Source organism: Thamnophis elegans, chromosome 1 (genome assembly GCF_009769535.1).
Source record: "Thamnophis elegans isolate rThaEle1 chromosome 1, rThaEle1.pri, whole genome shotgun sequence".
NCBI lineage: Eukaryota > Metazoa > Chordata > Lepidosauria > Squamata > Colubridae > Thamnophis > Thamnophis elegans.
In genome coordinates, this window is record NC_045541.1 from 97023075 (window position 1) to 97050730 (window position 27656).

Consider the following 27656-nt stretch of genomic DNA (forward strand, 5'->3'; position numbering starts at 1 on the left):
GAGTGTTATGCAACCACTAAATCCCCATTAAGCCTAATTTTATCACTTCTGTATCTTTCATAAATCCCAAATTTGTCATCCTACAAAATAAATTCAGGATCCATTGGGTGGTGATTTTTAACTGCTACAAGTTTACTTTACACTTTTTCTGAAAAATAAAACACTTTCAGGTAATTACTAGGAAAACCCCTAGATCATGGGTGTCAAACTAGATCATGTCATGTGACATATCATGACATATCATGATGTTTTTTGCTTTTCTGGGCATGGCCATACATAAATAGTCTACTGTTGCATATAATGCCTAGAGAATAGCCTTGAGTTACTGGAAAGGATATTTTTAAACACAGTATAGCAAATATTAGATGGCACTGAAAACAGATGATTTCCCCATACCTATTCAGCCACTACTAATGCCTTCGTATAAAATAACAGATGATTGGACCTTTTCTAGCCATAATTTGGAGTAGTGGAGGGGAAAAAACAGTGTCTTTTGATTACTTTATTAAAGCTGGTTATTAAAAAAAGTCAGTTTTTATATCTTAGTATGTAGTTGGTTAATTTGGTCAAAGATGCATTGCTATAACTGAGAGTGGCAGTAAAGGACCACATAATTAATTAAAGCCTTATCCTTCAATCAACTGAGTCAAAAGTTCCTGACTGAATAACACAAACCAAGAAAGACAGAACTGTAAGTCAAAGTTCCCAACGTGCCTCTTGAAACATTCCAGAAAAGGGCTGCAGAGTAAAAACTGATACATTGATTAACGATTTATAATAGATTGCATGATGATCAAGTGGGAAGCTAATGTAGAAGCACTAGTGCCAAAACTATACACCCAATTGAATCACCTTGATTAGGAAGCTCATTCCTAAATTTGCATCATGTAATACCCATTCATAATATAGCTCTTGCTTGATTGACTTCATATGCCAGGCAAACAAATTGCACTGACATTAATCGAGGAGCATCATGCAAAACTAATGAGTAAGTTGCAGGTAGTCCTCAACGACTACAATTCATCCAAAAATTTATGTTGCTAAGTGAAACATTTATTAAATGAGCTTTGCCCCATTTTATGACCTTTCTTGTCACAGCTGTTAAGTGAATCACTACAGTTGTTAAGTTAGTAAGATGGTTGTTAAGTGAATCTGACTTCCCCGTTGACTTTGCAGTCATTTTATGACCTTTCTTGTCACAGCTGTTAAGTGAATCACTACAGTTGTTAAGTTAGTAAGATGGTTGTTAAGTGAATCTGATTCCCCGTTGACTTTGCAGTCACAGAAGCTGATCATATGACCGTGGGACACTGCAACCATCATAAATATGAAGCAGTTGCAAAGCATCCAAATTTTGATCATGTGATCAAGGGAATGCTGCAATGGTCATAAGTGTGACGAATGGTCATAAGTCACTTGTTCCAGGAACTTTGAATGATCATGATCTGTTGTAAGTCGAGGGCTACCTGTATTAAAATTCACTATGCTCAATAAACCTGTTTCTCAAAAAATAACAGAACTGAATTGAACTGACCAAGAAATCGTTAGTAAGACTAGTAATAGTATTACTAGTAATATACTGTAGTAATAATGGTACTAAGACATTGGGAAGAAGAGGAGAGAAATGTCTCTTGTAACACCACTATTTCAGGATTCACTGTATTTAGATCTTAAGTAATATAATTTGCTTCTGCATGGTAATAATGTATTGTTCTTATTTGCACAGCTATTTCTGAATTTCTGTGTTTTCTTCATAGAAATTCACTAAGTATCTTTTCGATATATATCTTCTTTTGAAACTTCCCTCATCTCTCCCTTTCTGAAATATAAAATTAGGAATGAATTTTCCACTCAGGGCACTTCCAAACAGTGGTATTAATCTGTCAGTGAAATGCCTTGAGTAGTGGTAGTTTACAGGGCACTGTAGCCCTTACTATTATGCAATGTATGTTTCCTCCATTGTTTCATCCAATTAGAAAAATATTTTGTTAACCTTTAAAATTCTCTATATTACCATCATTGTTATTTAGATCAAGAAACTCAGAGCCACATTTTTTGCAACCCATCTACTTCAAAACCCTCAGTTGAGCCACTATGTGTTATTTAATCATTTCTTAGCTAATCAGGGCAGAAAGAGCAGGTTTAATTAGCTTCCATTGTTGTAGTATTTATGTGTAAACTATTTAGAACTTATCTGCCTTCCTTCCCCTCCCTAATGATTATATATTTTATTTTATCAAAGCATGTTTATCTAATCTTACAGGACAGATTGAAACAATGGCAGAGAGACAATCCCTCATATACTGTAGCTATATCCAGCACCACATAGTGTTTTCTGATTTGCCCATTGAGGCAGTTACATTGTTTAAAGACTATGTCAGGGATGTCAAACTCACATCGTCATAGTGACATCGTATGACGTATCAGGATTCTTTCACCCTTTGCTATGCTGGACATTGTTGTGGCCAGCCCATGACGCATTGGCCCATGGGCGAGCAGTTTGACAGCCCTGGACAATGTGTTTGCTTACCAAAATCAGGTCCCACTTGACTTACAACCCTAATGACTTACCATAGAAATTCCAGTCCCAATTGTGGTTGTAAGTCAAGGACTATCTAAAATGCAATTTGCAAAGCAGAAGAGTTATCTAACTATACTACATTTTGGATCAAAAACAGCTCTGTACCATCTCATGTTGTCTCTATTCAAGTATGTTGCTATTTCACAATGGAAATGTGCTGCTTTGTCCAATGACTTTATTTTTTTTTATAGCAAGTTATAGTTAGTCAATTTGCGGAGAAGAGTATCTGATTGGTTGATACATTTTTACTGCAAACCCTAGATTTGCAAAATCTTAGATTTGGATGTTTTGAATATGTCCCTCCTCCCTATACACACAACAGGAAACAGTCCATCTACAAAGTTAGTAGCTGCTTAAATCAAATACTTATTCTTCTTTTAATATTCTGAACCAGCTGTGTTTCTACTTGGAAACTGCTTTTGGACTTTGTGCTTGAGGAAAAAAATGAAACTTTGATTTTGGGTTTTTCCAATTAGATAGGTTTGTTGTTATAGAAAGGGCTAGTTTTAGTATTATGGAAAAATAAAAGTTGAGATTTAATATTATTTTCTTATTCTACTGCACCAAAGGGAGTTGGAAGTCCACACCTTTTCTTTCTTTTTCCTTTCTTTTCTGCACTTTTCCCTTCCCTTTTCTCTCCCGTATTTTTTCTATTTTTTGTTTTTGTATTTTTGTATTTTATAATATAAACTAATAAAAAATAATATTATGAACGAGCTTGAGATAAGAGGCCTGTGATGGCTTAGGAAATCTTTGTCTGGTATCATTAGTATTTTTTTTAATTGTTAAGAAATTATGCCTCAGTCTTATCCCTATGTGGCTTTGGAAAATGCAAGCCAATATTTGAATTGTTGTGAGTGCACCTAATTTTCTATTTCAACTTGATTTGCCTTTATTATTCATGTGTGACCATCAGGTGTTTTAATTACTATTTATTAGATATATCAAGAGTAATAGTATTAAAATACTAAGTAATTGGGAATGGGTACTGATGGCAAGCAGCTAGTTATGATTTATTAAATGCAGTTTGATTAAGGCTGTTCTTGTTTTTAGTAATTTATACAACATTTATTGACAGATGTTTCAGTTTTATTCTTTCATACATTTTTCCAATGAGTTCATTGCCTAATTCTTATTAGAACCTAATTAGAAATATTTAATTTTTACTGAAGGCCTGTTGGTTGTTCTATAGTTATTGCACAAGTGTTGGTCTTTGATGTGCATTGTCATTTGTACATAGAGATTTTTGAATATTGGGCTTACAGAAAGGCAATGTACAAACACATTTCATGATGAAGATGAATTTCTTTGTATTCTGCAACATACAAAAAACCCTTGATTATCCAGGATCTTTATAGCCATTATTCCATTCTTCTTCGCTGTCCTGGCACCCTATGACCCTGTAAAGAATACTATCCAACTGCTTCTACTTAATTTTTATGATCAGTTTATACAAATACTTTGTGTCACATTGGCTCCATTTTTCTTCAACCTTTTTGACAATATATGCATTTAGATGGTTATCACTGAATTACTTTCAATAAAAAATGAGCAGTAACATGCATCTATCTATTTAATTCCCCAATTTTGCAACACCAGATATTTTGACATTATAATTTCCAGTATTCCTGCCTCACAGTATTCCTCCTCCAATTCTGCAAGTTAGGAAACCTAGTCTGCTCCTACAAATTTACATAATACATGTGGAAAATTATTGCTTTATGTTAAACTTGGGCATAAGTTTGCTTGATGCAAGTAAAAGGAAAAAACTGAAATAATATAAATGATATGTAATTGCAATTTTTAAGTCAGAGAAAATTATTTGCAGAAAATTAGAGTATTACCTTTTTCACAATGACTTCCTGTGAATCCAGAAGGACAGGCGCATGTATTGGGGGCAACACATGTCCCACCATATCTGCATCCTTCTTCACAGAACGCTGAAAAGGAAAGCATCATTTAATTGTTGCATTGTACAATAAAACAGGGACGTGTATGGTATTTATAACCCAGAAAGAGGTGAAGTACAATTTATTAAAAGACAAACAGAGTTCAAATAACCTTTCAATAGGGAGAAAAACAGAAAGCCATATAGAAAATTAACAAAAGCAAAAAGTTCAGGATTATTTGGCAAGGGTATTAATGGGATAAAACAAAACAATTTGGAACTAAGCCTAGTCACAGTCATTACAAAGATAGAATTGCATTTGAATGCTTTCAATAACTACTGAAAATATGGAGAAAATTTGCAGAAGGAATAATAGTAGTATTAGTACTGCAATGATGACATAATCCACTTTTTTCTAGGAACTAAGCTAGTCTAATTAAGGATTACCCTTTGTTTTACTCCACAGTAAGATCTCTGTAATATAGGTTGGGTTTAGAGAGTTACATAAAGTATTGATTAAAATAAATCCCTCTGTATCTTATGAATCAATTGTTTTAATGGAATAAGTTCTGAAGGCAGTAAGATAATAACATAACATGGAAAAAGACATATGTGAGCTTTTGAATGTGTTTAAAGAGACTGAACACACAACGACTACATATTTTAAGTCTTTCAAAATGTGACAGTAAAAGGATGATCCCAATGTACTTGCCCTTTTCCTTCTGTACCTGATCATCTCAGCTTCATTTTGAACAGAATTGTAAATATATTTGTCTGATTGATTGGTTATGTATCAACAAGTTGTTAAGAACTCCTACCAACCGCATAGATTTTTTCCATGATAAAACTATATTTAACTGGACACATTCATGCTTAGACTTCTATACAAAGTAGGATCTCTAGACCTATGTTTAGTAAACGATGCTTGAATGAATGTAGTTAGAACCTCTGAATAAATGTAGTTAAAGCCCCTGTTCAGAACTGACACCTCATCATTGGAAAATAGTTAAAGGACGTAAAGCCAAAAGCCAAAAGTTTATTTTAGTTGCACACTTAGAATTATGAATACCTGAAGAACACATACTTGTGACAAATAAATGTAAATGTAAGCCCATTTAATATTTCCTGCCTTAATAGGTCTGCTCTTTTGCCATGGTTTAATTGTATACAGCTCTAGTAACATTTCAATAGACTTAGACTTAGAATAACTTTATTGTCACTTTAAATGTTCACTAATTGACATACATTAAAATTAAATTTCCTTGCATATAGCTCTCAAAGGGTCACCACCTCCAATATATACTACATAAACATGACAAAAATATAAATAAATAAGGGAGACTCACACAGTTCTACTATTACTATGGTAGCATGAAATCCAAGCAGGACAAAATAACAATTACTTTGAATATTTGTTTGAAAGTAGGTTTTGTTGTGTAGACATCTTTGTTATAAGAGAAAGAAGGCCATGAATTTATATCAAACATCTTCCTTTCTGGATATCACTGGAAATACTGTGAATAACTTGCCAAGAACCACCTACAATGACACATTCTTATTGTATAAGCAATGTAAATCATATTCTGTGTGCTACATTTCATAAGACACCTTGTGGGCTATGTAAGAGAAACTATAATGAATATTTAAAGAATGGCTTTTGAATCAGAATTGACAACATAATCTCACATGCATCCTGCAATCGCAGGAGCATTGCCAAATAACAGCTACAGAGGATATGAAAGTGCTTGAAAATAGAAAAAGTCCTTCAGCATAAATACGTAAAAATGAAAATTGTTTCAGGCTTCAATCTTAATTTGCAATTGCTCATAGGTGAGCAGAACAAATAGTACCATGAGGTACCTCTTTTTTTGTTTCAATTAATTAATTAATTAGAATAACCTTTAAAAAAATAAAATGAAAGACAAGAAAGGTAAGAAAGAAAATAATGGTAGGAAAAAAGACAAGGAACTAAAATGAGATCTACACAAAGTTGAATTAAAATTATTGCTACATAAAAAATTACCTTGTTATAGTTTCTCAAAATAGCCCATGTTAGTGTGGTTCTGACCGTTTTGAGGAAAGAATCTTGAATGATCTCATTTATCTTTAGAAGATGGGCGTCAAACTTGAACGTGTCACATGACGTGCCATGACTTTTTTGCCTTTGTAAAAAATGGTGGGATGGGTATGGACTGCATGTAACACATCTGGCCTGTGGGCTGACAGTTTGACAGGCCTGCTTTAGAAGAAGCAGTTCCCTTTTGGGTTATATTTGAAAACTGTTGAAAATTTTGTGGACCGCCGGGATTTTCCTATCTTTTTTATTCTGTCCTTTTTATATAATTGTAGTGCCACTGTGTTTTTATTTTATTTTTATTTTTTTTGTATTAAGCATGTTTGATTCTTATTCTTTTCTGACAAGGGTTTCTTTGATTGCAGTTGCATAGAAATATGTTTAAGAGATTAAAAAAATAAATAATATTCAGTCTAAAATCATGATAGTTGCAATCTCCGATCTTCATTGTAAAGTTTTTTTATAGCTAGTTGCCTACTTTCATAGCAAATTTCGAACATATTGTATATGACTAATCTAATCCCACCTTTTTTAATGAACCGAGGTCCCAAATTTCTGACCAAGTCATTTTAACAAATTAACATTTTATACGAAACTCTTACAATAATATATACATTTTTATATTTTTAACTTAAATATTTTTTTGCCTTTTGAATGAAATAGTCAATCCTTTACTAAAAACATGAATCTTTTAATTTAATCCATGGCAGTTATCAGGTTAGTTTCTAACTAGAAACTATTTGGACCAGTTTTTAATCTTTAGTCTGTTCTGGAACTTATATAACCTTTTCCGTAACTGTTAATGATTCAGATATTTCTTGTTGACTTTTTAGTTAGCTTAACATGGTCCAACTTGACTCATTTTAGGCCTATTTGGGGAAAATGAAATATTGTAGCTAGTAGGGAATCAAAATAAGGAAAGATGGTAGAGTCAAACTATTGCAAAGTGAAGCTGGAGGGGATTGCTTGGTTAAGAAACTTTTCTTTTTTACAAAGTCAATCTTATATCTCTAAAAAGAAATCATAGAAGCCACGCTGATTAAATTTGCCTTGATTCAGAATAGTGTCCCAGAAGATGAAGCCTCAGGTAGTCAGAGAAAGTGCAGCTTTACCATCAAAGCAAAAAAAATGCCTGATAAGCAAAAAGATACATTTAGCTGATGGGAATACATGTTTCACTGTAATTGGAATAAGAGAAATAAATGCTATATGGAACATGAGTTATGCTACAAAAACTTCCCTCGATGGCATAGCTAATTCAGTTCAAATGTCTTCCTTTCTCAGTAAAATTAAATTGCTTAGCACTTGAAAAAAATCCAAGTTAAAACAACTAAGTCTTTATTAACCTCAGAGAGATCACTAAGTAGAAATGATATTGAATTAACGTTCCAATGTACTGCAATATGGAGAAAATTAGTATTCTCAGCACAACAGTAAAAGCAACAACAGAAAGAAAAGGCTTTGGCAATCTTTTTATCAACGCATAACAAATGAACTGCTGGTACATGCTGTATTATTTCAGGAAAATAGAGTTGGATGTGGTTGTTGTGAAAAGGTAAAGGTTCCTCTCACATACATGTGCTAGTCATTCCCAACTCTAGGGGGCGGTGCTAATCTCCGTTTCAAAGCCAAAGAGCCAGGGCTGTCTGAAGACGTCTCTATGGTCATGTGGCCAGGATGACTAAATGCTGAAGGCACACGGAACACTGTTGCCTTCCCACCAAGGTGGTCCCTATTTTTCTACTTGCATTGTTACATGCTTTCAAACTGCTAGGTTGGCAGAAGCTGGGAATAAGTAATGGGAGCTCACTCCGTTACATGGCGCTAGGGATTAGAACCGCTGAAATGCCGACCTTTCTGATTGACAAGCTCAGAGTCTTAGCCATCGAGCCACTGCGTCCGTGTGAAAAGGAGAGTTGTGTTAACTTTGCTCTTTTAGCACACCCATGGCAATGTCCTTTTTCCTAAAAAGCTGATTGTGCAGTGTTAATGTTGTGAATTTCTATCTTACATTTAACATATAAATAAGAGAAAACAAAAATATATAGCATTGAAATATCATTTGTTAAGGATATTAGTTAAGGACATTAGTTAATAAAAATGGGTGTCTCCTTGATCTCAGCTTCTCAATTTCTCAGTCAACTGAAGTGTAGTGAGGCATAAAATTATCTTGTTAAGCTAAAAAAGAAATTGTTATAGGGGCCGCATACACGCACAAGTCTGTCTTCTCATGTATGGTCATAACTTTTACTAGAAACAAAAAGAAGTTATTTGAGAATATTCAAATAAAGTTTTTAAGTCCCAGTTATTGTTAATGGCATTAAAAGCATGATGTAATATAAAGTTGAATTTAAAGTTGTATAAATATTCAAAAACAGCATTTAGGATCCAGCAGAGATTTCCACGAAGGAAAGAGAATGAATTTTTCCTGGTTTTCTCAAATGTTTTGCAGTCACCTATGCACTAGAAAGTTGACTTCTGAGAAAGTACAGAGGGCAGTAAACAAAATTATAATAATAATGACAATTTATTTTCCAGGAGCAAGACTGGTAAACAATGGATTAAAATTAATCAAGGTGAGAAGCAAATTGGAATTAAGGAGAAACTTCCTAACAGTGAGGACGATAAGCCAGTGCAACTTGCCTTTAAATGTTGTGGGTGCTTCATCACTGGAGGTTTTTAAGAAGAGACTGGTTAGTCACTTATCTGAAATGGTATAGGGTCTCCTGCTTGAGCAGGAGGTTGGACTAGAAGACCTCTAGTGGCCCTCCCAGCTCTATTCTAATTGCAATTTGAGATTATAAATTCTCTGTAAGTAATATTATCTAAGTGCAACATAATTCTCTGTGATATTAAAAGATAATTGCCTTAAGATTCAATAATGTAATGTTGTTTTTTTTATTAAATATGACACTACTGTTTTGGGACTATGCAGTATGTCATCAACATAATGGCATTTTTGTATTTTTGCCTCTTAGTTTGAGGAAATCTGAATTTAATCTATCCCAATGAAAAGCAGCTCTGACAGCAGCAATGTTTTGATACACGATGTTCTCAATTATACCGCAGTGTATCATACAGACTTATTATTCTCTCTCTACTAAAACTGTTGTCTTCTGGTAGTAAGTGTGGAGAATTCTCACCAGCTATACACTTAATTTGGGGAAATGTGCTCAGATCAATTGAACCTGTAAATCTCTTGTGCAATAATCTTTGTGCTTAAAGTTCTTAATAAGTCTCATAGCCACTTGGGTCAAAAGATTTCTGCTGTGTTGCAAATCCATTAGCATTGTAGTTTGGAATATGGAACAACATAATAATTCACCACAACTTAGAGGACTTCCAGTCTTGCCTAGCAGGTTCATAGTAATCTGAGAAAGCTAAGTATAAACTTGACAAATCCCACTAGAGGAGTGCTTTTATGATACCATTAATGTATTGCAGCCCATGCATGTTTACAAGAAGTCATGTCTTGTTAGAAGAGCACTTACTGATTTTGCAATAAAATACCTTATTAGAAAAAAATGAAATGGAAAACAACTTGAATAAAATCCACAGAGATGTCGAACCTTTCAAAGTCAAATCTAATTCTAAGAGTAATTTTCAAGTAATCCAATTTAGGGAAGACAAAAAGAAAAACAAAGTCCCCCATTACTGCTGATTGGCAAAAGAACTGAGCATAATTTGACAAACAAATGCACTACCATTCTTAATGTTGGGTAGAGGGAGATCGTTTCAGGCAGTGTGGGAGAACTATCCAAGACAATCAACATAATGGCTACAGCACAGAAACCGCTTTGGTCGCATTGACCGATGACCTCTGGAGAGCCAGGGACGGAGGCTCTGCCTCCATCCTGGTTCTCCTTGACCTCTCAGCGGCTTTCGATACCATCGACCATGGTATCCTTCTGCGACGACTGCGGGAGGTGGGGGTGGGAGGCACTGTTTTGCAGTGGTTCTCCTCTTACCTCTCGGACAGGTCGCAGTCGGTGTTAGTTGGAGGGCAGAGATCGACCCCTAGGCCCCTAACATATGGGGTGCCGCAGGGTTTGGTCTTGTCCCCCCTACTTTTCAACATCTACATGAAACCGCTGGGTGAGATCATTCGGCGGCACGGGATAAAATACCACCAGTATGCGGATGATACGCAGCTGTATCTGTCCGCCCCGTGCCAACTCAATGAAGCGGTGGACGTGATGAACCAGGGACTTGAAGCTGTTAGGGACTGGATGAGGGCTAACAAACTCATGCTCAACCCAGATAAGACCGAGTGGCTGTTGTGTTTCCCTCCCACCAATTCGGCATGTATTCCACCTCTCAGGCTGGGGGGGTCAAACACTATACCCCTCAGACAGGGTACGCAACTTGGGAGTCCTCCTGGATCCACAGCTGACTTTCGAACACCATCTGTCAGCTGTGACCAGGGGGGCATTTGCCCAGGTTCGCCTGGTGCACCAGTTGCGCCCCTACCTGAACCGGGAGGCTCTCACAACAGTCACTCGGGCCCTTGTGACCTCTAGGCTGGAGTACTGCAATGTGCTCTACATGGGGCTGCCCTTGAAGAGTATTCGGCGACTTCAGCTAGTCCAGAATGCGGCCACGCGAGCGATTGTGGGTGCACCCCGTTTCACCCACATAACACCTATCCTCCGCGAGCTGCACTGGCTACCTGTCGATCTCCGGGTACGCTTCAAGGTGCTACTTGTCACCCATAAAGCCCTACATGGTAGTGGATCTGGGTACTTGAGAGACCGCCTACTGCCAATTACCTCCACGCGACCTATTAGATCTCATCGATTAGGCCTCCTCCGAGTTCCATCTGCCGGTCAATGCCGACTGGCAACTACGCGGAGGAGAGCCTTCTCGGTGGTAGCTCCGACCCTATGGAACGATCTCCCCATGGAGATTCATACCCTCACCACCCTCCAGACCTTCCTCACAGCCCTCAGAATCTGGCTATCCCGTCAGGCCTGGGGCTAAGACTGTAACCCACCCGAATGGTATGAATGTTGTGTTTTTTAATTATGTATTGTCTTATATGTTAAAAGTTTGTCTCCCCTCTCCCCTTTTGGTTGTGAGCCGCCCTGAGTCCCCCCAGGGAAAAGGGTGGCATACAAATAAACTTCAAATAAAAAAAAATCAAAATCCCTTGGCCATTGCTTGCTGCTGCTGTACAGAGGGATCTGTCAGCCACAACCAGTTTTGAGCCAAGCTAAACTACAGTTGTCAGGAAGGTGGATATTCTGTTCCAATGCCGGTGTTGAAATAATGTTCTGGTGGTCCATGGTTAGCTACTGAAAAAAATTCCCCAGCCTACTAATTTTGCTAAAATTTAAATAGGCTAGGCTAGTTCAGAAAAGTACTAATTAGTATGATATAATGGATTAATCTTGAAATAAACTAAAGTGTGTGTGTATTAGATGGTGTTTCTACCAAATTTATTACAGATGGTGCTTGTTTAACAACCACTTGTCCAGCAAGTACTTAGAACCAATCCTTAATGATCCAGTCATTGCAGCATCCTTGCAAGTATAGTAACATGGTTTGGGCACTCAGTAACTGGCCTGGATTTTTGCTTATTACCAATCCCCTCTTTTGCTCCCCCCCCCTTTTCACACAATACAACTGACCTCCTTTGTTTGGTAGAAAATGGAACACACACATGTAAAGGAGTCCCTGTGGATTTTCCTCCGCTAGTCATTGACAACTATAGCGGGCAGTGTTCACTGCTGTTTCAAAGGTCACTGAGGCAGCACTGTCTGAAAACATTTCTGCAGTTATGTGGCTAACATGATATCATAGAGCACTGTTACCTTCTTGCCAAAGTGTTATCTATTTATCTACTTGCATTTGCATGCTTCTGAATTACCTAGGTTGGCAGGAGTTGGGGCGAGGATGGGAGTTCACCCCATTGTGTGGCACTCAAGTTTCAAACCTGGGCTGCTGGCTTTCCTGGTGACAAATCTGGTGTCTTAACCACTGAGACAGCACAAATTTATCATCTATCTATCTATCTATCTATCTATCTATCTATCTATCTATCTATCTATCTATCTATCTATCTATCATCTATCTATCTATCTCTCATATTATCTATCTATCTCTCATATTATCTATCTACCTACCTACCTATCTATCTATCTATCTATCTATCTATCTATCTATCTATCATCCATCCATCCATCCATCCATCCATCCATCCATCCATCTATCTATCTATCTATCTATCTATCTATCTATCTATCTATCTATCTATCATCTATCTATCTATCTCTCATATTATCTATCTATCTCTCATATTATCTATCTATCTATCTATCTATCTATCTATCTATCTATCTATCATATTATCTATCTATCATCTATCTATCAACTTTTCATACGATTCACATGTCCATTGACAGGATGAAAGAAGGGGCTATAGAAACACTAGTCATTTACCTGGTAATTCTAAAAAAATCTGATTTTTGAAACTTATAAACAATATAGAGGATTTCTCTATCAGTTTTGGATGAGCAATTTATTTCAAATTTAACATATCCATTTAATTGACTCACAGCACCAAATGAGGCTTTATTTAAATTTATTAAATTCATAAAATTTATTTCTAAAATTTATTAGTTATGCTCTATTAGCTTTCAAGGTGACATAATAAAAAAGCTGCAAAGTATATTAAACTACACATAAAATTGTTATTGTGAAAGTATAATAAAATAAAATTCTTTATTTATGCTTCAGTATTCTTTTATGCCTTGTAAATGTGAACAGAGCCTAATACGTATGTGGACATTATCAATTAAAATAGAGACAGTGAAGAATTCTCTGTATGTAAATACAATATGATCCAATCCAGGAATTTGTTATAGTAACACTGATCTGTAGAGTAGACTAGTATAATCTTTCAAAGTAATACTACTATTGATCTGACTCTACGTTGAATGGATTCTACAGAAAGCCACAAATAATATGAGGCAACAGATAATAGGATATCAATTGGCAATTGAGGGGACAAAATATTTTTACTGCATCTCTTTCACGATTGCCTATAGGATGTTGATGATGGCAAAAGGACTATATTCTGTGATGAAGAATATACCTAAATGCTGCCCCCAAAATACAGATATTCCTGTACCATGCAATCACACATATTTTAAAGACTGTATAAGAGTTTTAGAGGGTTCCACCACAAATCCACGAAGCCCTTCTGCACGGAGACATAAGCGCGAAGACTAATTTGCGCCATTCTAAGCGCTAGGGAAAAACACGACCCTACCGCGATGACATAATCGCGGAGGGCAAAATCGCGCATTCCCAAGCACTCAGTACCCTAAACCTAACGCTAAACCTAACCCTAAACCTAACCCTAAACCTAACCCTAATGCTAAACCTAATGCTAAACCTAACCCTAAACCTAACCCTAAACCTAAACCTAGCCCTAAACCTAGCCCTAAACCTAACCCTAAACCTAACCCTAAAACAAACCCTAAAACAAACCCCTAAACCTAATCCTAACGCTTACCTTAATTGAAGTCGGCTTTCTGCCGCGGCGCCGTTTTAAAGCGCCCTTCTGTTGCCGCGCTGTTGTCGCAGCGGTGATGACGTGCGGTGATGATGTCGCGGCTTTAGCGCCGTGATTTTATCGCCGTGATTTTGACCAGCGTGGTTTTGTCGTGCCACGGTTGTAGAGAGACAGTCTGAAAAACTATATTTAAAGAGGGGGAGAGACTGCACCTAGAAAAACCTTAAGTAATATGCATGTGATGCACAATTAATCAACTCTCACCTAGATAGAACATAAGAAATGGCAAGGGGAGAGTGTTTCTGTTAAACCGCAAAAAGAAGGAGGTCATAATGTAATGAATTTACCTTAAGAGAGAGAAGATAGGATAGCAGTCTTAGCTGTCAGAAGGCAACTATCAATTTAAGCAGGCTTCAGTCCTGGTAAGCAATAAAGATTCTTTACTAGTCAAGCGATGTTGAGCGTCTGGGGAAGTTCAGCTGTGTTTGTGGCTATTGAAGTCTGACATAGAAAGCAGTAACAAAGCACTAACAAAGCTCTTATTGTTAATTTTGCACCAGAACTAAAACACCAATCTGCTACTTGACCTTAGCTGATCTTGAAAAGCTCCAGAGGTTTGGATTCTTAGCATCTAGATGATAAACAACTAATGAATCCCACAGCTGTTTCCCCATCCCTATCTGCAACCCTCTCTTGATTCCTGCTATATTTATAATGCTTAGTATATAAAGATGCTACATTTACAGGCATCTTAACACCACATACAATGTCTAAAAGCTAAATAATGCTAGCCTAGGTTATATGGGAGCTATCCAGAAATCTCAGAGCTTTGGAGTAGATTTTTTTTTTGTTTCATCTGAATTTGAATTAGGAATGCTGAGAGAGTTCATATTTTGGATAGAGAGGATCACTGGTTTGAAAGAGAGGGGTAAAAAATCCATCCATGTTAGAATTGAACAGCCCTCCCTCAATAGAGGCGCAGTAATAATACACCACCTATCTCCAGTTCACAATGCAGCCCTTTCATTGGTTCCAAGAAAATTCCACAACCAATTACACCCTGATTCAGATGACCCTGAGGGTACAAATCAATCCCCAAGTGGCCTCAACAGCTCTCAAGAGACTGCAAAGAAATAACATCCTCATCACCATCCTATCAGAACCTATCCTTCCATCCCACCCACCAGAGGTGGGTTCCTACCGGTTCGCACCAGTTCGGTAGAACTGGTTCATCAAATCTACCGAACCAATTCGAAGAGGTTCCACCAGTGGACCTGGAAAGCAGGCCACATCTACAGAAGAGGTTCCAAAAAATTTTGAAACCCACCACTGCCACCCACAATCCAATCTCAACAATCAATACCTATCCTTCCATATCCCTGCCATTAAAACCGATGAAGGTTGGATGAGAAGTGAAACATTTTATTTTTCTTCCTCAAGGAAAAATATAGTCCAACTGCCTTTTGAAGAAAAAACACCTTTGAGACAACCATGATCTGGATAACTGAGAATCTCAATAAACACATGCTAAGAGACAAAATTAAAGTATAATATGTTATATAAATACATTTACATGCTGGTTTTTGTTTATTCTGTGCTGCCTTTCTACTTTACCAATGCCCTTAAGTATAGTAACTATGTCATGTGAGCAGTACATCAAAAGTAAGTGTGCATTCCAAACATATTCAGTTATTTCAAATCAGAATTAATTCCCCTGTTGAATCCACTGAAGTAGAAGATGGTCGAAGCGGGATTTTATTTTAATTCAAGGAAGTGAAAATCCATTAATGTTCTTTTTTGCCCTTTTACTATGTACTCCAAATTTGATTAACAATATATGGGTAATTGCTTGATTAATAATAGACAAGCATCAGATTCTACTAACAATCTAAATTTGTATCTGGTCTTCCAGTGATTTCATGGAAGAAAATAACAGAGAACAAATTTCTTGATATTCAACAATACAGGAAATGATTAAACTGTATGTTTTTGTTACAATAAGGTCAGATTTAGTCAATAAGCAGAATCAAAAGATCTAATTAAAAAGATTAACTAATCATTGAGAAATTATGTGAACCAGTGTGAATTAAGCTGAATACATGCAGAATAGTCTTCACCTGGAGATCTAGAAGGCTTTAAAAATCTGATTTGTCTTGCAGGCATTAAAGTTTTGTGTATTTTCTATTTATTGTACAATAAATAGAAATTATATTTTTGTTATTTTTATTGGCTTGTTTGTTAGCCATCAAGAGTTGGCTCCCATTACTTGTCCCAGCTTCTGCCAACCTAGCAGTTCGAAAGCATGTAAAAGTGCAAGTAAAAAAGAAAAAAGAAACCATCTTTGGTGGGAAGCATTCCATGCGTCTTTGGCTTTGAGTCATGCTGGCCACATGACTAAGGAGAAGTCTTCAGACAGTGCTGGCTCTTTGGCTTTGAAACGGAGATGAGCACTGCCCCCTAGAGTCGGGAACGACTAGCACATATGTGCGAGGGGAACCTTTACCTTTATAATTGCACACAAAAATATAATAGATATAATAATCTTTATATCGGCTTTCCGAAATAGAACGCTACAACCAAGTATTTGTATCTTACAAAATATGGATATAATAAAAGGGGAACAGTGAACAATCTCCATTAACTTTATAAAAACAAGACTTCCTTTTCACTATCTTAATATGTCTTTTTCCCATGGTGATCTAGGCACTCTTGTGATAGAAAAATCTTGTTTATATAAATGCCTTTAAAAAAAACCAATGGGTTTTTTCTCAAGTCTGCTACAAAATGACTTCTATACATATATCAACTCTTCAGTATGGTTTTGTCTTTGAACCAAAGTGCCTGCTATACTTACAAATAAGTATATGCATGTATGGTACCTATAAATGATTCAGACATAATCTGTTTCACTTATTAAGTGCACAATTATATATTCATCCATGAAATAAGTAATTATTGTTTTATGATCAACAGTTAATTTCAAATATCATAGACAAACAGTCATGTATAGGTCATATATTGTTTATTGCCTACATTTTATAACTGTATAAGCAGATAAAAAATTTATAACATCCATGATTTCACCCAGATTTTGTTCTTAGAAAAGTTATACAAATGAAATTATGCTTTTTAACATCTCTGCTGTTTTATATTTCTTATGAATGGCATATTACAACAGCTTGGTGGAATGTATCTAAGCATAAATAAAATTAATAGAAAATATAAAGGACTAAAACAGTGCAATAAACCATGAATTACAGTATGATAAATTTCTCTTTTTGAAAATGCTCTGCTCTTTTTCTCTTTTACATATTCCAATAAATGCCTTCTTAAATGATGCTGAATTTATTTTATTGTGATGCTTTTCCCAATGTATTTTAGGAATTGGATTAATATATAATATAATGAGTTTATGCATAATTCCAACAACTTTTCTCCTTTGTTCACATAATTTAAAGATTACAACTGAGCTATCCTATATAGTTACATTTTATTGTACCATTAATTAAAACTATATCTACTATATGCCTTACTCTGTGCAGTTATGCATCTTCTACAATGTCTATATCATATCTATTTGTCTATAATGATTCAATGAATAAATGGGAATCCTCTTTTACTTATACATACATACAGTATATAATATTTAACGCGGGATATTCATCAAAGATTAATAGAAGCATAATTATGTTAAAATGATCAGAACCTGCCAAGAGAAATGTTAAGGAATAATATTACAATCCTAAAATATCTTCTATTAAATGCTGCATAAAATAATGCCTATACACAAAAAATGCATGCTTTCTAAATATTTATGGTATTACTCCCATGAAAGCATCATGGCATTTCCAAATAATATTTTATTAAACAGTATTATTATTAATAAGCAAGAGCTTAAGAGATACGTTATCAAAATATTGTTACATGCATTTAGAGTATTGCCATCTTAAAATTGAACAGTATCTTGGAAGAGAACCAATATTTGTAAAATGTGTGGAATGGTACATGCATAATTTAGATAAGAGAGTATGACAGTAAAATTATTTCAGAATTTGTGTGGCAGATCATTTCAAATTTGAAATAAGGAGACACAGAAAAGAATTTCTTCCACTGATGAACTAACAGTTGAGTTTGTCCTACAATTTCAAACTACTAAATTCTACCTCTTGAAGGAAAAAAAATAAGCGGTAAGTATCTAGTACTGACAAACTTAAATTTGTTCTCTGGATGATTTCAGATTCATACACACACATACAAATACACAAACACACACACACACACACACACACACAAAATTTTTATTACATACTGCAATCTAGTTGGACAAAACAAGGAATCAAGAACATAAACATAGTATACTGAGAGCTAATAAATGAGAAAATTAGGAAAGAACAATTATTTGATCTTCATTCTTGTACATGACAATGCTTTACATGGCGTATGAGCAGCAAAAGTACAGCAGTTGTAAAATACACAATATAGTCATGTTTATATCTTAAATTTGCAATATTGACTTAAACTCAGATTTGTGTTGTCAGGTCTATGAGTTCAGCTTTGTTGTATGAGAGATAGGAATATATTGTGACAAATAGTTTTGTAAGTTTCACAAGGAGACAAAGCATATGCATAGAATTTCCTCAGACAAGAAGTAAAAAGCTTCTAATGATGGTTAGAATTATAATTTTGCTAACAGAGTGAAAGTATTTGTTCTGTATAACACTTGCTCATACTAAATTGATAGTATGTGTTTAGTAGAGGCTGAGAAATATTTATTTAATGCATTTAAAACGGACGAGGACCATAAACAACCAATCGCAAGTAATTACAATAACGGCAGGGTTCCAATTTAAACCTCCAAAGAGTATTTTATGTCATCCTTATGTCAACGGTACAGTAGCAATCCAAACTGGATACCACTAAATAGATAACTTGACTAGAAAAATGCTGGTTTACCAGAAAAAGTTTGGCAAGAATATTTTGAACCATTTATTGGGTTCTTCAATCACACATGATTACTAAGATGTAGGGTATTCTACACCTTTGTAAAGAATACCATCTCCTTTCCTTTATAATTATTATTATTGGGTTGTGCTGCTACAAATTCAGAACTAATTTAAAACATTATAAGAGACAAAGCAGAAAATATGACACACTGTTTTTATATATAATAACTGTTGTAAGGCTTTTGTAATCACAGAAATGGAATGATATATAAATTCACACAATGAAATAATGGATTGTGAAGCATATGGATCTGATTGAGATGGCAGAAGTGATCACTTTAATTAAGGATAAAAATTTGACTATTTGTCTTTCTACATGGAGACTATTTTTGGACTTTTTGCTTGCTAAAGATAAAAATGAAGTTTAGATTTTGGGAATAGGCTATTAGATGTTTCATGACTATAGAAATATTAGAGTTTCATGGATATACATTTTTTTATATATATATATATATATATATATATATATATATATATATATATATATATATATATATATATATATATATATATATATATATAACTGTTTACATTTAAAACAGAGAATATTTTAGAATTGATATTTTGATTGTAGAAGTATCTAGTATCTAGAAGTATTATTCGGTGTATTTGTAGAATTGTTATTATGATGTATCTGTGAGATACGTTTATTTAGAACAAGGCCTAACTATGTATTGCTGTTATTTGATTATAGGTATGTATGTCTTTGTTATTTTAGATTTGAATTTGCTTTTTTCAAATTAATAAAAGAGTTTTTATATATAATTGTATCTGTATTTAAAACATTGGAAGTTTTTATGTTCTTTTGGGGGGTTGGGTTGTAATACTTTTTAAACTTTCCTCATTATCCCTCCTTCTTGCTTTTTCCTTTTCTTGTAATTTTGTACTTTGATCTTTTATTTTTTGAAATTAATTCTATTAAAACAAAACAAAGTGCATACAAAATAATGCTAATGAGGCAAATATCTTAGGTTTTATCCCTTAGGCTTTAATTCTTTAATTTCTTTTTTACCCAAAATTTTGGGTCATTATAAATAAGAATTGATGCCACGGTTTCAGTGATGTAGAAAATTAATAATTCCAGTATGTTTCATGTTATTTATTCTTATTAATTTTGTACAATAATTCCTAGAGAGAACCATCAGCTAGTAAATCTAAATTTATATCAGTGTTAGTAGAAATGAAACAGAATTAAAACAATGGTCTTGGCATACTTTTAAACACCTGTGGCAAGATAACTGATTAAGAAGAATTAATCCCAAGTTTTATTCATATTTTAAAATACCTTTGTATGTTTCCTTTTACATATTATTTCAAATTTGCTTGCTATAGTCACCCACCAAACGTTAAACAGCCCATAGGAAAAGGTGGATTTAGCTTCCTGCACTTTTAAATTATCATTGGGCATTTATAGCTTAGCTTTTAGGTGGAAACAGGTAATATTCAGTTTCTGTTTGGGTTAATCTCGGAATTACTATTTAAATCCACTGAAATCTTTGAAGGATGTATCATTCTTTAGTGGTACTATTTCAAATGAATATATATATCTCGTGTGTATGTGTGTGTGTGTGTGTGTGTGTCTGTGTCTGTGTCTGTGCATGTGTATGTGTGCTTGTATGTAGGGGTAGTTGTTGGAGAAAGAAATTAGAATATAATAATTTGCAGTTGCCTCTTTCTTCTGTTCTCTAAAGCACTTCTGCACAAATAACCTCATTTTTACAAATTGATTTTTAGTATTTTCATGTCTACAAGCTTGTTAAACAAATAAAGTCCACTGCACACATAAAGAACAGTATCCCACAGAGTTTCAGCTTCCATGAAAACCTACATTTTTGCAAAGGGTATCCACAGCAAACAATCGCTCATGGAGACTACAGTACAATTCATGAAGGGAAAGTATGTTATTAACATAGCGAGTTGTAAGCTTTTTTGCAACATCTCAGTTGGGGCTAGTTAGCTCTTAATTTTGAAAACAGTTCTAAGTAGCGTTATTGCTGTACTGAATATTTCAGTGCCAATTTGAACTTCCTGTAGTATTTCTGTTTTTACAGGTACTACAATAACATGGAACACATATTTTTTTTCTTTAATAAGAAAAAATAAGAGAAAAATATAGGGTAATAGAAGAAAATATTCAATATCAAGCTCAAGAAACAGTTCTGATGCCAGTTCTGACAAGTGGTTTCTACTACTTCAGGGAAATTGGGGCAAAGGGAGATTTGGGGTTATTTGTTTCTTTTAGGAAGTTCTGCATACTTCTTGAAAGGAGCAGTCCACATCTTTTATAAAGGCATAAATGATCAATATGAGTAGAAAATAATATATATAGTTTAGAATTGAACTGTGGACTCCTTGATGTTCTCTGAGCTTGGTGGCTTTCCTGATGGTGTTCCATTTCCTGACTAGGTAACATCTTCAGTGCTAGAAAGAAGTGGTGTTCGCTCTTTGTTTATATGCAGTAGCTTGGTCTGTCAGTGTTGATGGTGTGTTGTTTTCTCCTTGGTAGTTCCTTGATTAGGTCATTGTTTACTGCTTTTTTGTCTGAGTTGATAGTTTGTTGATGAATCTATTGTTTACTGCTTAGTTGTTCATCTGGGTTTAATCTTGAAGTTAATCTGTGCTTATCGAGATGTTGATTACTCGTGAATAGATGTTTTTGGTTCTATTTTGGTTCCTCCTTAGCTTTTTTATTGCCTCTTTTGAATGGTGTGCAAACACTGTTTATCTCTATGTACCTATTGATGACTGATTTGCCTGAGTGTGAAGTTTCCAGAAATTATAGTGTTCTTGCAGTCAGCTGGCTAGGATTCTCCTAGTTTCCCAGTTGAAACTATGGCTTAAATCTGTCCATGTGTTGAGAAATAAAGGAGTTTTCATCTTGTCTGCTAGTGTTTCTGGATGAATTTTGATTTTCTTCTTCCTCACTGTCCTAGATAAACACCATTCAAATCCAATGACCAATATATTTTCTCCCTTGATATCTCTCTATATAAATATACCTTATTTAATGTAATGTGTGACATTCTAAACTACCATGGACAATACTTTTTGAAGCTACAATTGGCACAGTTTATTCAAATCAACTTACCACCTTGGGGTAATGAAGTGTGTCCAAAATATCTAAAATATTTTTGTGCTTTTAACTTGTTAATTTGGCAGAAATATTTGATCTTTGCAAATAGTTCATCTTGAGCTTGTTCTGTAACGATCTTTAACTGAAACAAAATTACTTTTTCTAGTTCTCTATCTTGGGGCTAAAGTAATCCATATTGTATGTTTCAATTTCATATTCTTATCTATCATTCACATGGTGACTAAAACACAAAGGTACAATAAAGTTGTGAGAGCTTAAATTCTTCACAACTTCCTGAAGTCAAGGATTAAATCCCCGAACAAAAAAAAAAAGGTTGGTTCAATCAAGCATTTTCATCTTGCTATACAATTGAATAAAAATGCACAAAATTCTGCATATACAATTTTCTAATATTATATATACTTTTCTCCTAGCATTTTTCTAGTATAATCTATTTTATACATATTTTCCCCTATTTTCACTTTTACCCAGTATATATATTTTGTATGCTTTTATACACATACATAAAATTACATCACAAAGGCAAAGGGGGTATGGTAAATTTTAAAAATGTATACAATAGATTATATAGTTTTCAACCTCATTTCAACTCTGAGCTACAAATATTCTCCTTTATTGGTACAATTTTTCACATTGATTAACTATTGATTCACACAATAATTCTATTGAAAATTCTGAAACTGAATTACTTTATATGTGTATAACTGATACCAACCCTTAATATTAGCACACATCCTATAGTCTGATAGAATGCTGTTTTTAAAAAAACTTAAATATAAATCACCAAGGCAAATGAAACAGGGTTGTGCAATGCTCTGACGCAAAGCTTCTATTCAACTGTATCTCCTAACTAAATTGATTTTCTGAATTGGATCCTTGATTTAATTCAAAGTGGTGAATCACATTTTATGACCCTGAGTCATTTCAGAGTTATTTGAATCAATTTTACCTTTGACTTTTCCATTGATTCTAGTTTGACAGAGCCTAAAGCATTACTGCAGCCTTCCTTCCCTAAACTGACAAAATTGAGAATCCTTGTGTGTGGCAATGCATCGAATGTCAGGTTAACAAATTTTTTTCAGAAGAATCCTTGTAAAAAAGAAGTGCTCTTGTGGTGTTATTTTTTCTATGTTTCACTTTTTGGGTAGAATCTGTTCAAAAAATGTACTTGGAGAGACAAAGACCATTTTATTGGTTTCTGCTACTGTTGTAGCTAATTTTTGCTTTTGTGAATGAATTTTTAAAATCTTTTCCCAAACCGAAAAGTCTGTTATCCTAAATCTGAACTTATTTGACTATAATCTGTGTATATTTCTTTTTCAGATAATTGCACATCAACACAAGGTTTTTGCTCTATAAAAAATCCTTAAAATTCTCCAGCTAAAACTTTGGAGGGTGAACAGCCTCTAGCTATTTATCATTTCTACAATTTTCATGCTATTCTGCCAAATGATGAAGGAACTTCACCATTATAAATTATGGTTGAAGATTTTTCATTATCAAATGTCAGATCTTGAAATGGGTTGAATTGAATTGTACTGCCTTGAAACTTAAAATGCAAAATCCAATCAAACAATAGAAATTCTGAATTTCAAATATCATTGAGGCCGATTTGCACATCTCTAAAATTTGAGTCATATACAAGAGCTTAGCAAAGAATCAATGAAAGTTATTCTACTATTAGAAAGAAATATAAAGTTTAGGCCACAGTACAAGGTGTGAGGTGTATTTATTTCTGTGTGTCATAAATTATGCAGGTCAAATTAAAAGTCTCTTCTTAAGAGTATGTTCATAACGTCATTCTTTCTTCCTGCCCCTCTTTCCTTTCTTAAGAGTATGTTCATAACTTCATTCCTTCTTCCTGCCCCTCTTTCCTTTCTTCCTTCACTTTACTCATGCAACATACCACACACATACCCAAAAGCACAATATAAAACAAACCCAGAATACCCTCTCTTCAAAGAGAGAAGCAAACATTTTCATGATTTCCACTTCACAAATTCTGACCACATCTCATGTGTGTCAGAGGTTGCTACTTTAATCTAATATAATACTTCAACTGCAAATTCTTATTAATATTTAACTTGCAGCTAAAACCAGAGGGGAAAAATTAGATCCACTAAAGAAATAAAAAAGAGAAAATACTTTCTTAAGTACATTTGAGAATAGCAGAAGAGCACAAGTATAGTCACTTATAGAAACATGAAAATTGAACCATTGCTTTCCTCAAGTTGTTTGTTATTCAAGACACACAATAAGCTAACTGGTGTATTGCTAGAAAATTAAAAAGTGGACACTCATGAGAAGGAAGGGTTGTTTGCTTTTATCAACTATCATGTAGAGTACAATCTGGAAAATGAATAATAAGTGAAATCCAATGTAAAAGTCTTGAAGAATAACTGTATTATTCCTGGCAGTTTGAATAAGATTGGTTCACTTTAAGTGAATCTTGCTCTACCCATCCTCACATTCTCAATCCAGAATTCCTTCTGCAATGCAGACATCAAGCACTTTCTTTATGATATGAAGTTTTATCCTAGGAAAAGGCTAGTGTACAATGTAATAGCAATAGTACTCAGATTTATATACTGCTTCACAGTGCTTTACAGCCCTCTCCAAGTGGTTTACAGAGTCAGCATACTGCCCCCAACAATCTGGGTCCTCATTTTAACTACCTTAGAAGGATGGTAGGTTGAGTCAATCTTGAGCCGCTGAGACTCAAGCTGCCGGTGGCTGGCAGTCAGCAGAAGTAGCCTCTAGTGCTGCATTGTAACCACTGCACCACCACTTTCTCAATATTACTATATTGACAGATAAGAGCATCCCATTTTATGAAAGAACTCCAAGTCAACTTCTAAGGATAAATTTCAGACAGCTCTGTAAACCAAACCACATGGATTCAGAAGCAAATATGTACATTTCGTTCTCCATTTTTAAGTTTTCCAAGACTGAGACAAGATTTTCTGATTAGTACTATATTAAATGCATATCATGTTCATCTTAGTAGTTCTAAAGCACCATGGGGTAAATCACAATCTTGAGCTGGCAGCTTCTCATAAAAGTACCTACAGTTTCTTAATTGTTTAATTCTGTCTTAAGTAGGATTAATTCTATCTTGATTAGTTTTCTGTTCCAGCTTCGTCCTGCTTAAATATCAAGATCTTTTTAAATTTACTTCTGGGTTCATCCCAAGGCTCCTATTTATGATTGAAGTTTCTTATCATTCTTTGTTCACATTTTCCCCTTTTCTAAATATCACATTTCAAATGACGCCTTGTGTTTCTCTTAAGGAAAAATTAAAAACAAACAAACCAATCACTATACTGTGATTATTGTTATCCTCACTTCTTCCCAATTACACACAAACACATGCACACTAACAATTTCATAATGCTGCAAAATTTAAATGTAGGAACTCTATTTTAGGTTTAAATTTTGCAGAACAAATCTGTAATTGTTCATTTTGGTCAATTAGTATTACATTGTCAACATACATATGTGATATTCTCACATGAATAATTTTAATGTGTTTGTCTTATTTAACTAGATTTTTATCTTGGACTTTGGAAAAAAAAACAAGGTAGAAACCGTATTGATGATTTTGAACTCTGGCTCTAGAGAAGGCTCCTAGGAATATCATGAACAATCAAGAAAACAAACAAATGGATTATCAACCAAATCAACCTAGAGTTCTCATTTGAGACACAAATGCCTTACATAAATTATACTACTTGAGACACATTATGCAAATACCTAGCTCTCTAATGCTAAGAAAAATGAATGGAAAGAGAAGAAGGGTCTAACCTGCAACAAGGTTACAACGAAGATGGGTGCACTGTTTGAAGATTGAAAAGACCAGCTAGGAACAGATCGTGGAGAAAATCTTTTAGTGTGGTTGTTAAGATTCAAGATGGCACATAATCAAGCAAGTAAGCATGGCACCAAAGTAAGGTATCAGTATATGCAACTTCCCATAACTATATACTATATATTACTAATCAGTATGAATCATTTCAAAGAATAAAACAACTTTAGAAAATGCAACTCACAAAAGTATAATCTTACTGAAAAATCCTTGGCAGCATCTGAGAACAGGGCAATTGAATAACACACACACACACACACACACACACACACACACACACACACAAACACACAAGCAAAAGATTGATACTCTAAAGCATAATATTGGAATTAGCCTGACCATGTTATAAATTTTCTAACGTACTGTTGGTGCCAATGAAAAGGCATCAATAGATGCTCCATCATTCTCAGACACTGAGAAATGACAAGGAGTTTGAGTAAAGGTATGTAAGACTGAGTAGAATGAGAGAGTGAATGAGAATTGATTGTTGAACCTGTTTAAATAAACCTATTTTTATTGCTTACATTTTATGCCCATGGTTTCATATTCTCTACTACATAAAATCCCAAACTTTTAATCTTGGTCCCCGAATCTAGCTGCCTCTTTTAACAGAAGCAAGGGCACTCTGGTTAAACTCCAGAAATTATATAACATATGATCAGTAACTATCTGGACAACCTATATTACTCCTTGTATAACAATACTAAGGTTGCCTTCTCTTACTTCTTTTTAATTTCCCAAATAAGTTTACAGTTGTAGGATTTCCTGTTTTTTCTTCCAATTATTTTAGTGCTCTTTAGCTCTTCTGATTGCAGTCAAGGTTGGTCATATACAGTGAAGCCAGGCTTTGGCAAGTTTAAATGGAAAAAAAGTGAAAAAATTATATTCATTCATTTATAACACCCTTAAACTATTGTTTTATAAGAAACTTTCTATTAAATGATCCTTTTAAAAACAGTCTGTAAGGTTTTAGAATAAATGTCATAGAGGAGATTGTTACCCACCCAGAGTCTGTATTATTGAATCCTAATAATTTGATCTCATAAAATCTATTGATGATATTTTTAAAGAACCAGCTTATCATTTAGGCTGAAACTTTCAGAAAGATGTATCATCTAAAATGTAGTGTATAATTCTTTCTTTAATTCCAAATTGAATAGTTTTTGACTATATGTAGTAAACTGAACATAATTAAGATACTTGCACCTCTGGCTATATTATTTTCTCATCCAATCATCCAATAGCAAGGACAGTAAAATGCTGTATTTCTAGAGTTTGCAAAAGACTTGCAAGCTCAAGTTGACCTCATAAAATAGGAAATTAATTCTCTTAGGAAAATACAGACTTTATAAGCATTTCAGTCGTCTTTCCATCATCATAAAAAAAACCCTTAAAAGTATATAGCACAGTTACAGAATCATACAAAACTCAATTGAAACCTTCCTATGAAATCGGTTTTTTCTTATATATACAAGTATAACTGGCTGATTCAGTTCTGGAAACTTCTCTACAGTTTTTTATTTTGGGGTTGCTGGGGAAGGGTTGGTTACGTTAGGTCAACAATTGTGATGTGAAAGATTCCCCAATTTGGAAATGAAAAGCTCTGTTTTCATTTCTAGTTTGGAAGACTTC

At 34.5% G+C, this 27656-nt stretch overlaps 1 protein-coding gene across 1 annotated transcript in view; it reads right to left on the reverse strand.

The window, feature by feature from the left end:
- Positions 1-27656, reverse strand: part of NELL1 (neural EGFL like 1) — a 532597-nt gene that overhangs the window by 70070 nt on the left and 434871 nt on the right. The window contains exon 15 of the mRNA XM_032212957.1: positions 4426-4521. Coding sequence (XP_032068848.1) covers positions 4426-4521 — 96 coding nt within the window. The remainder of the gene's footprint in view (positions 1-4425; positions 4522-27656) is intronic.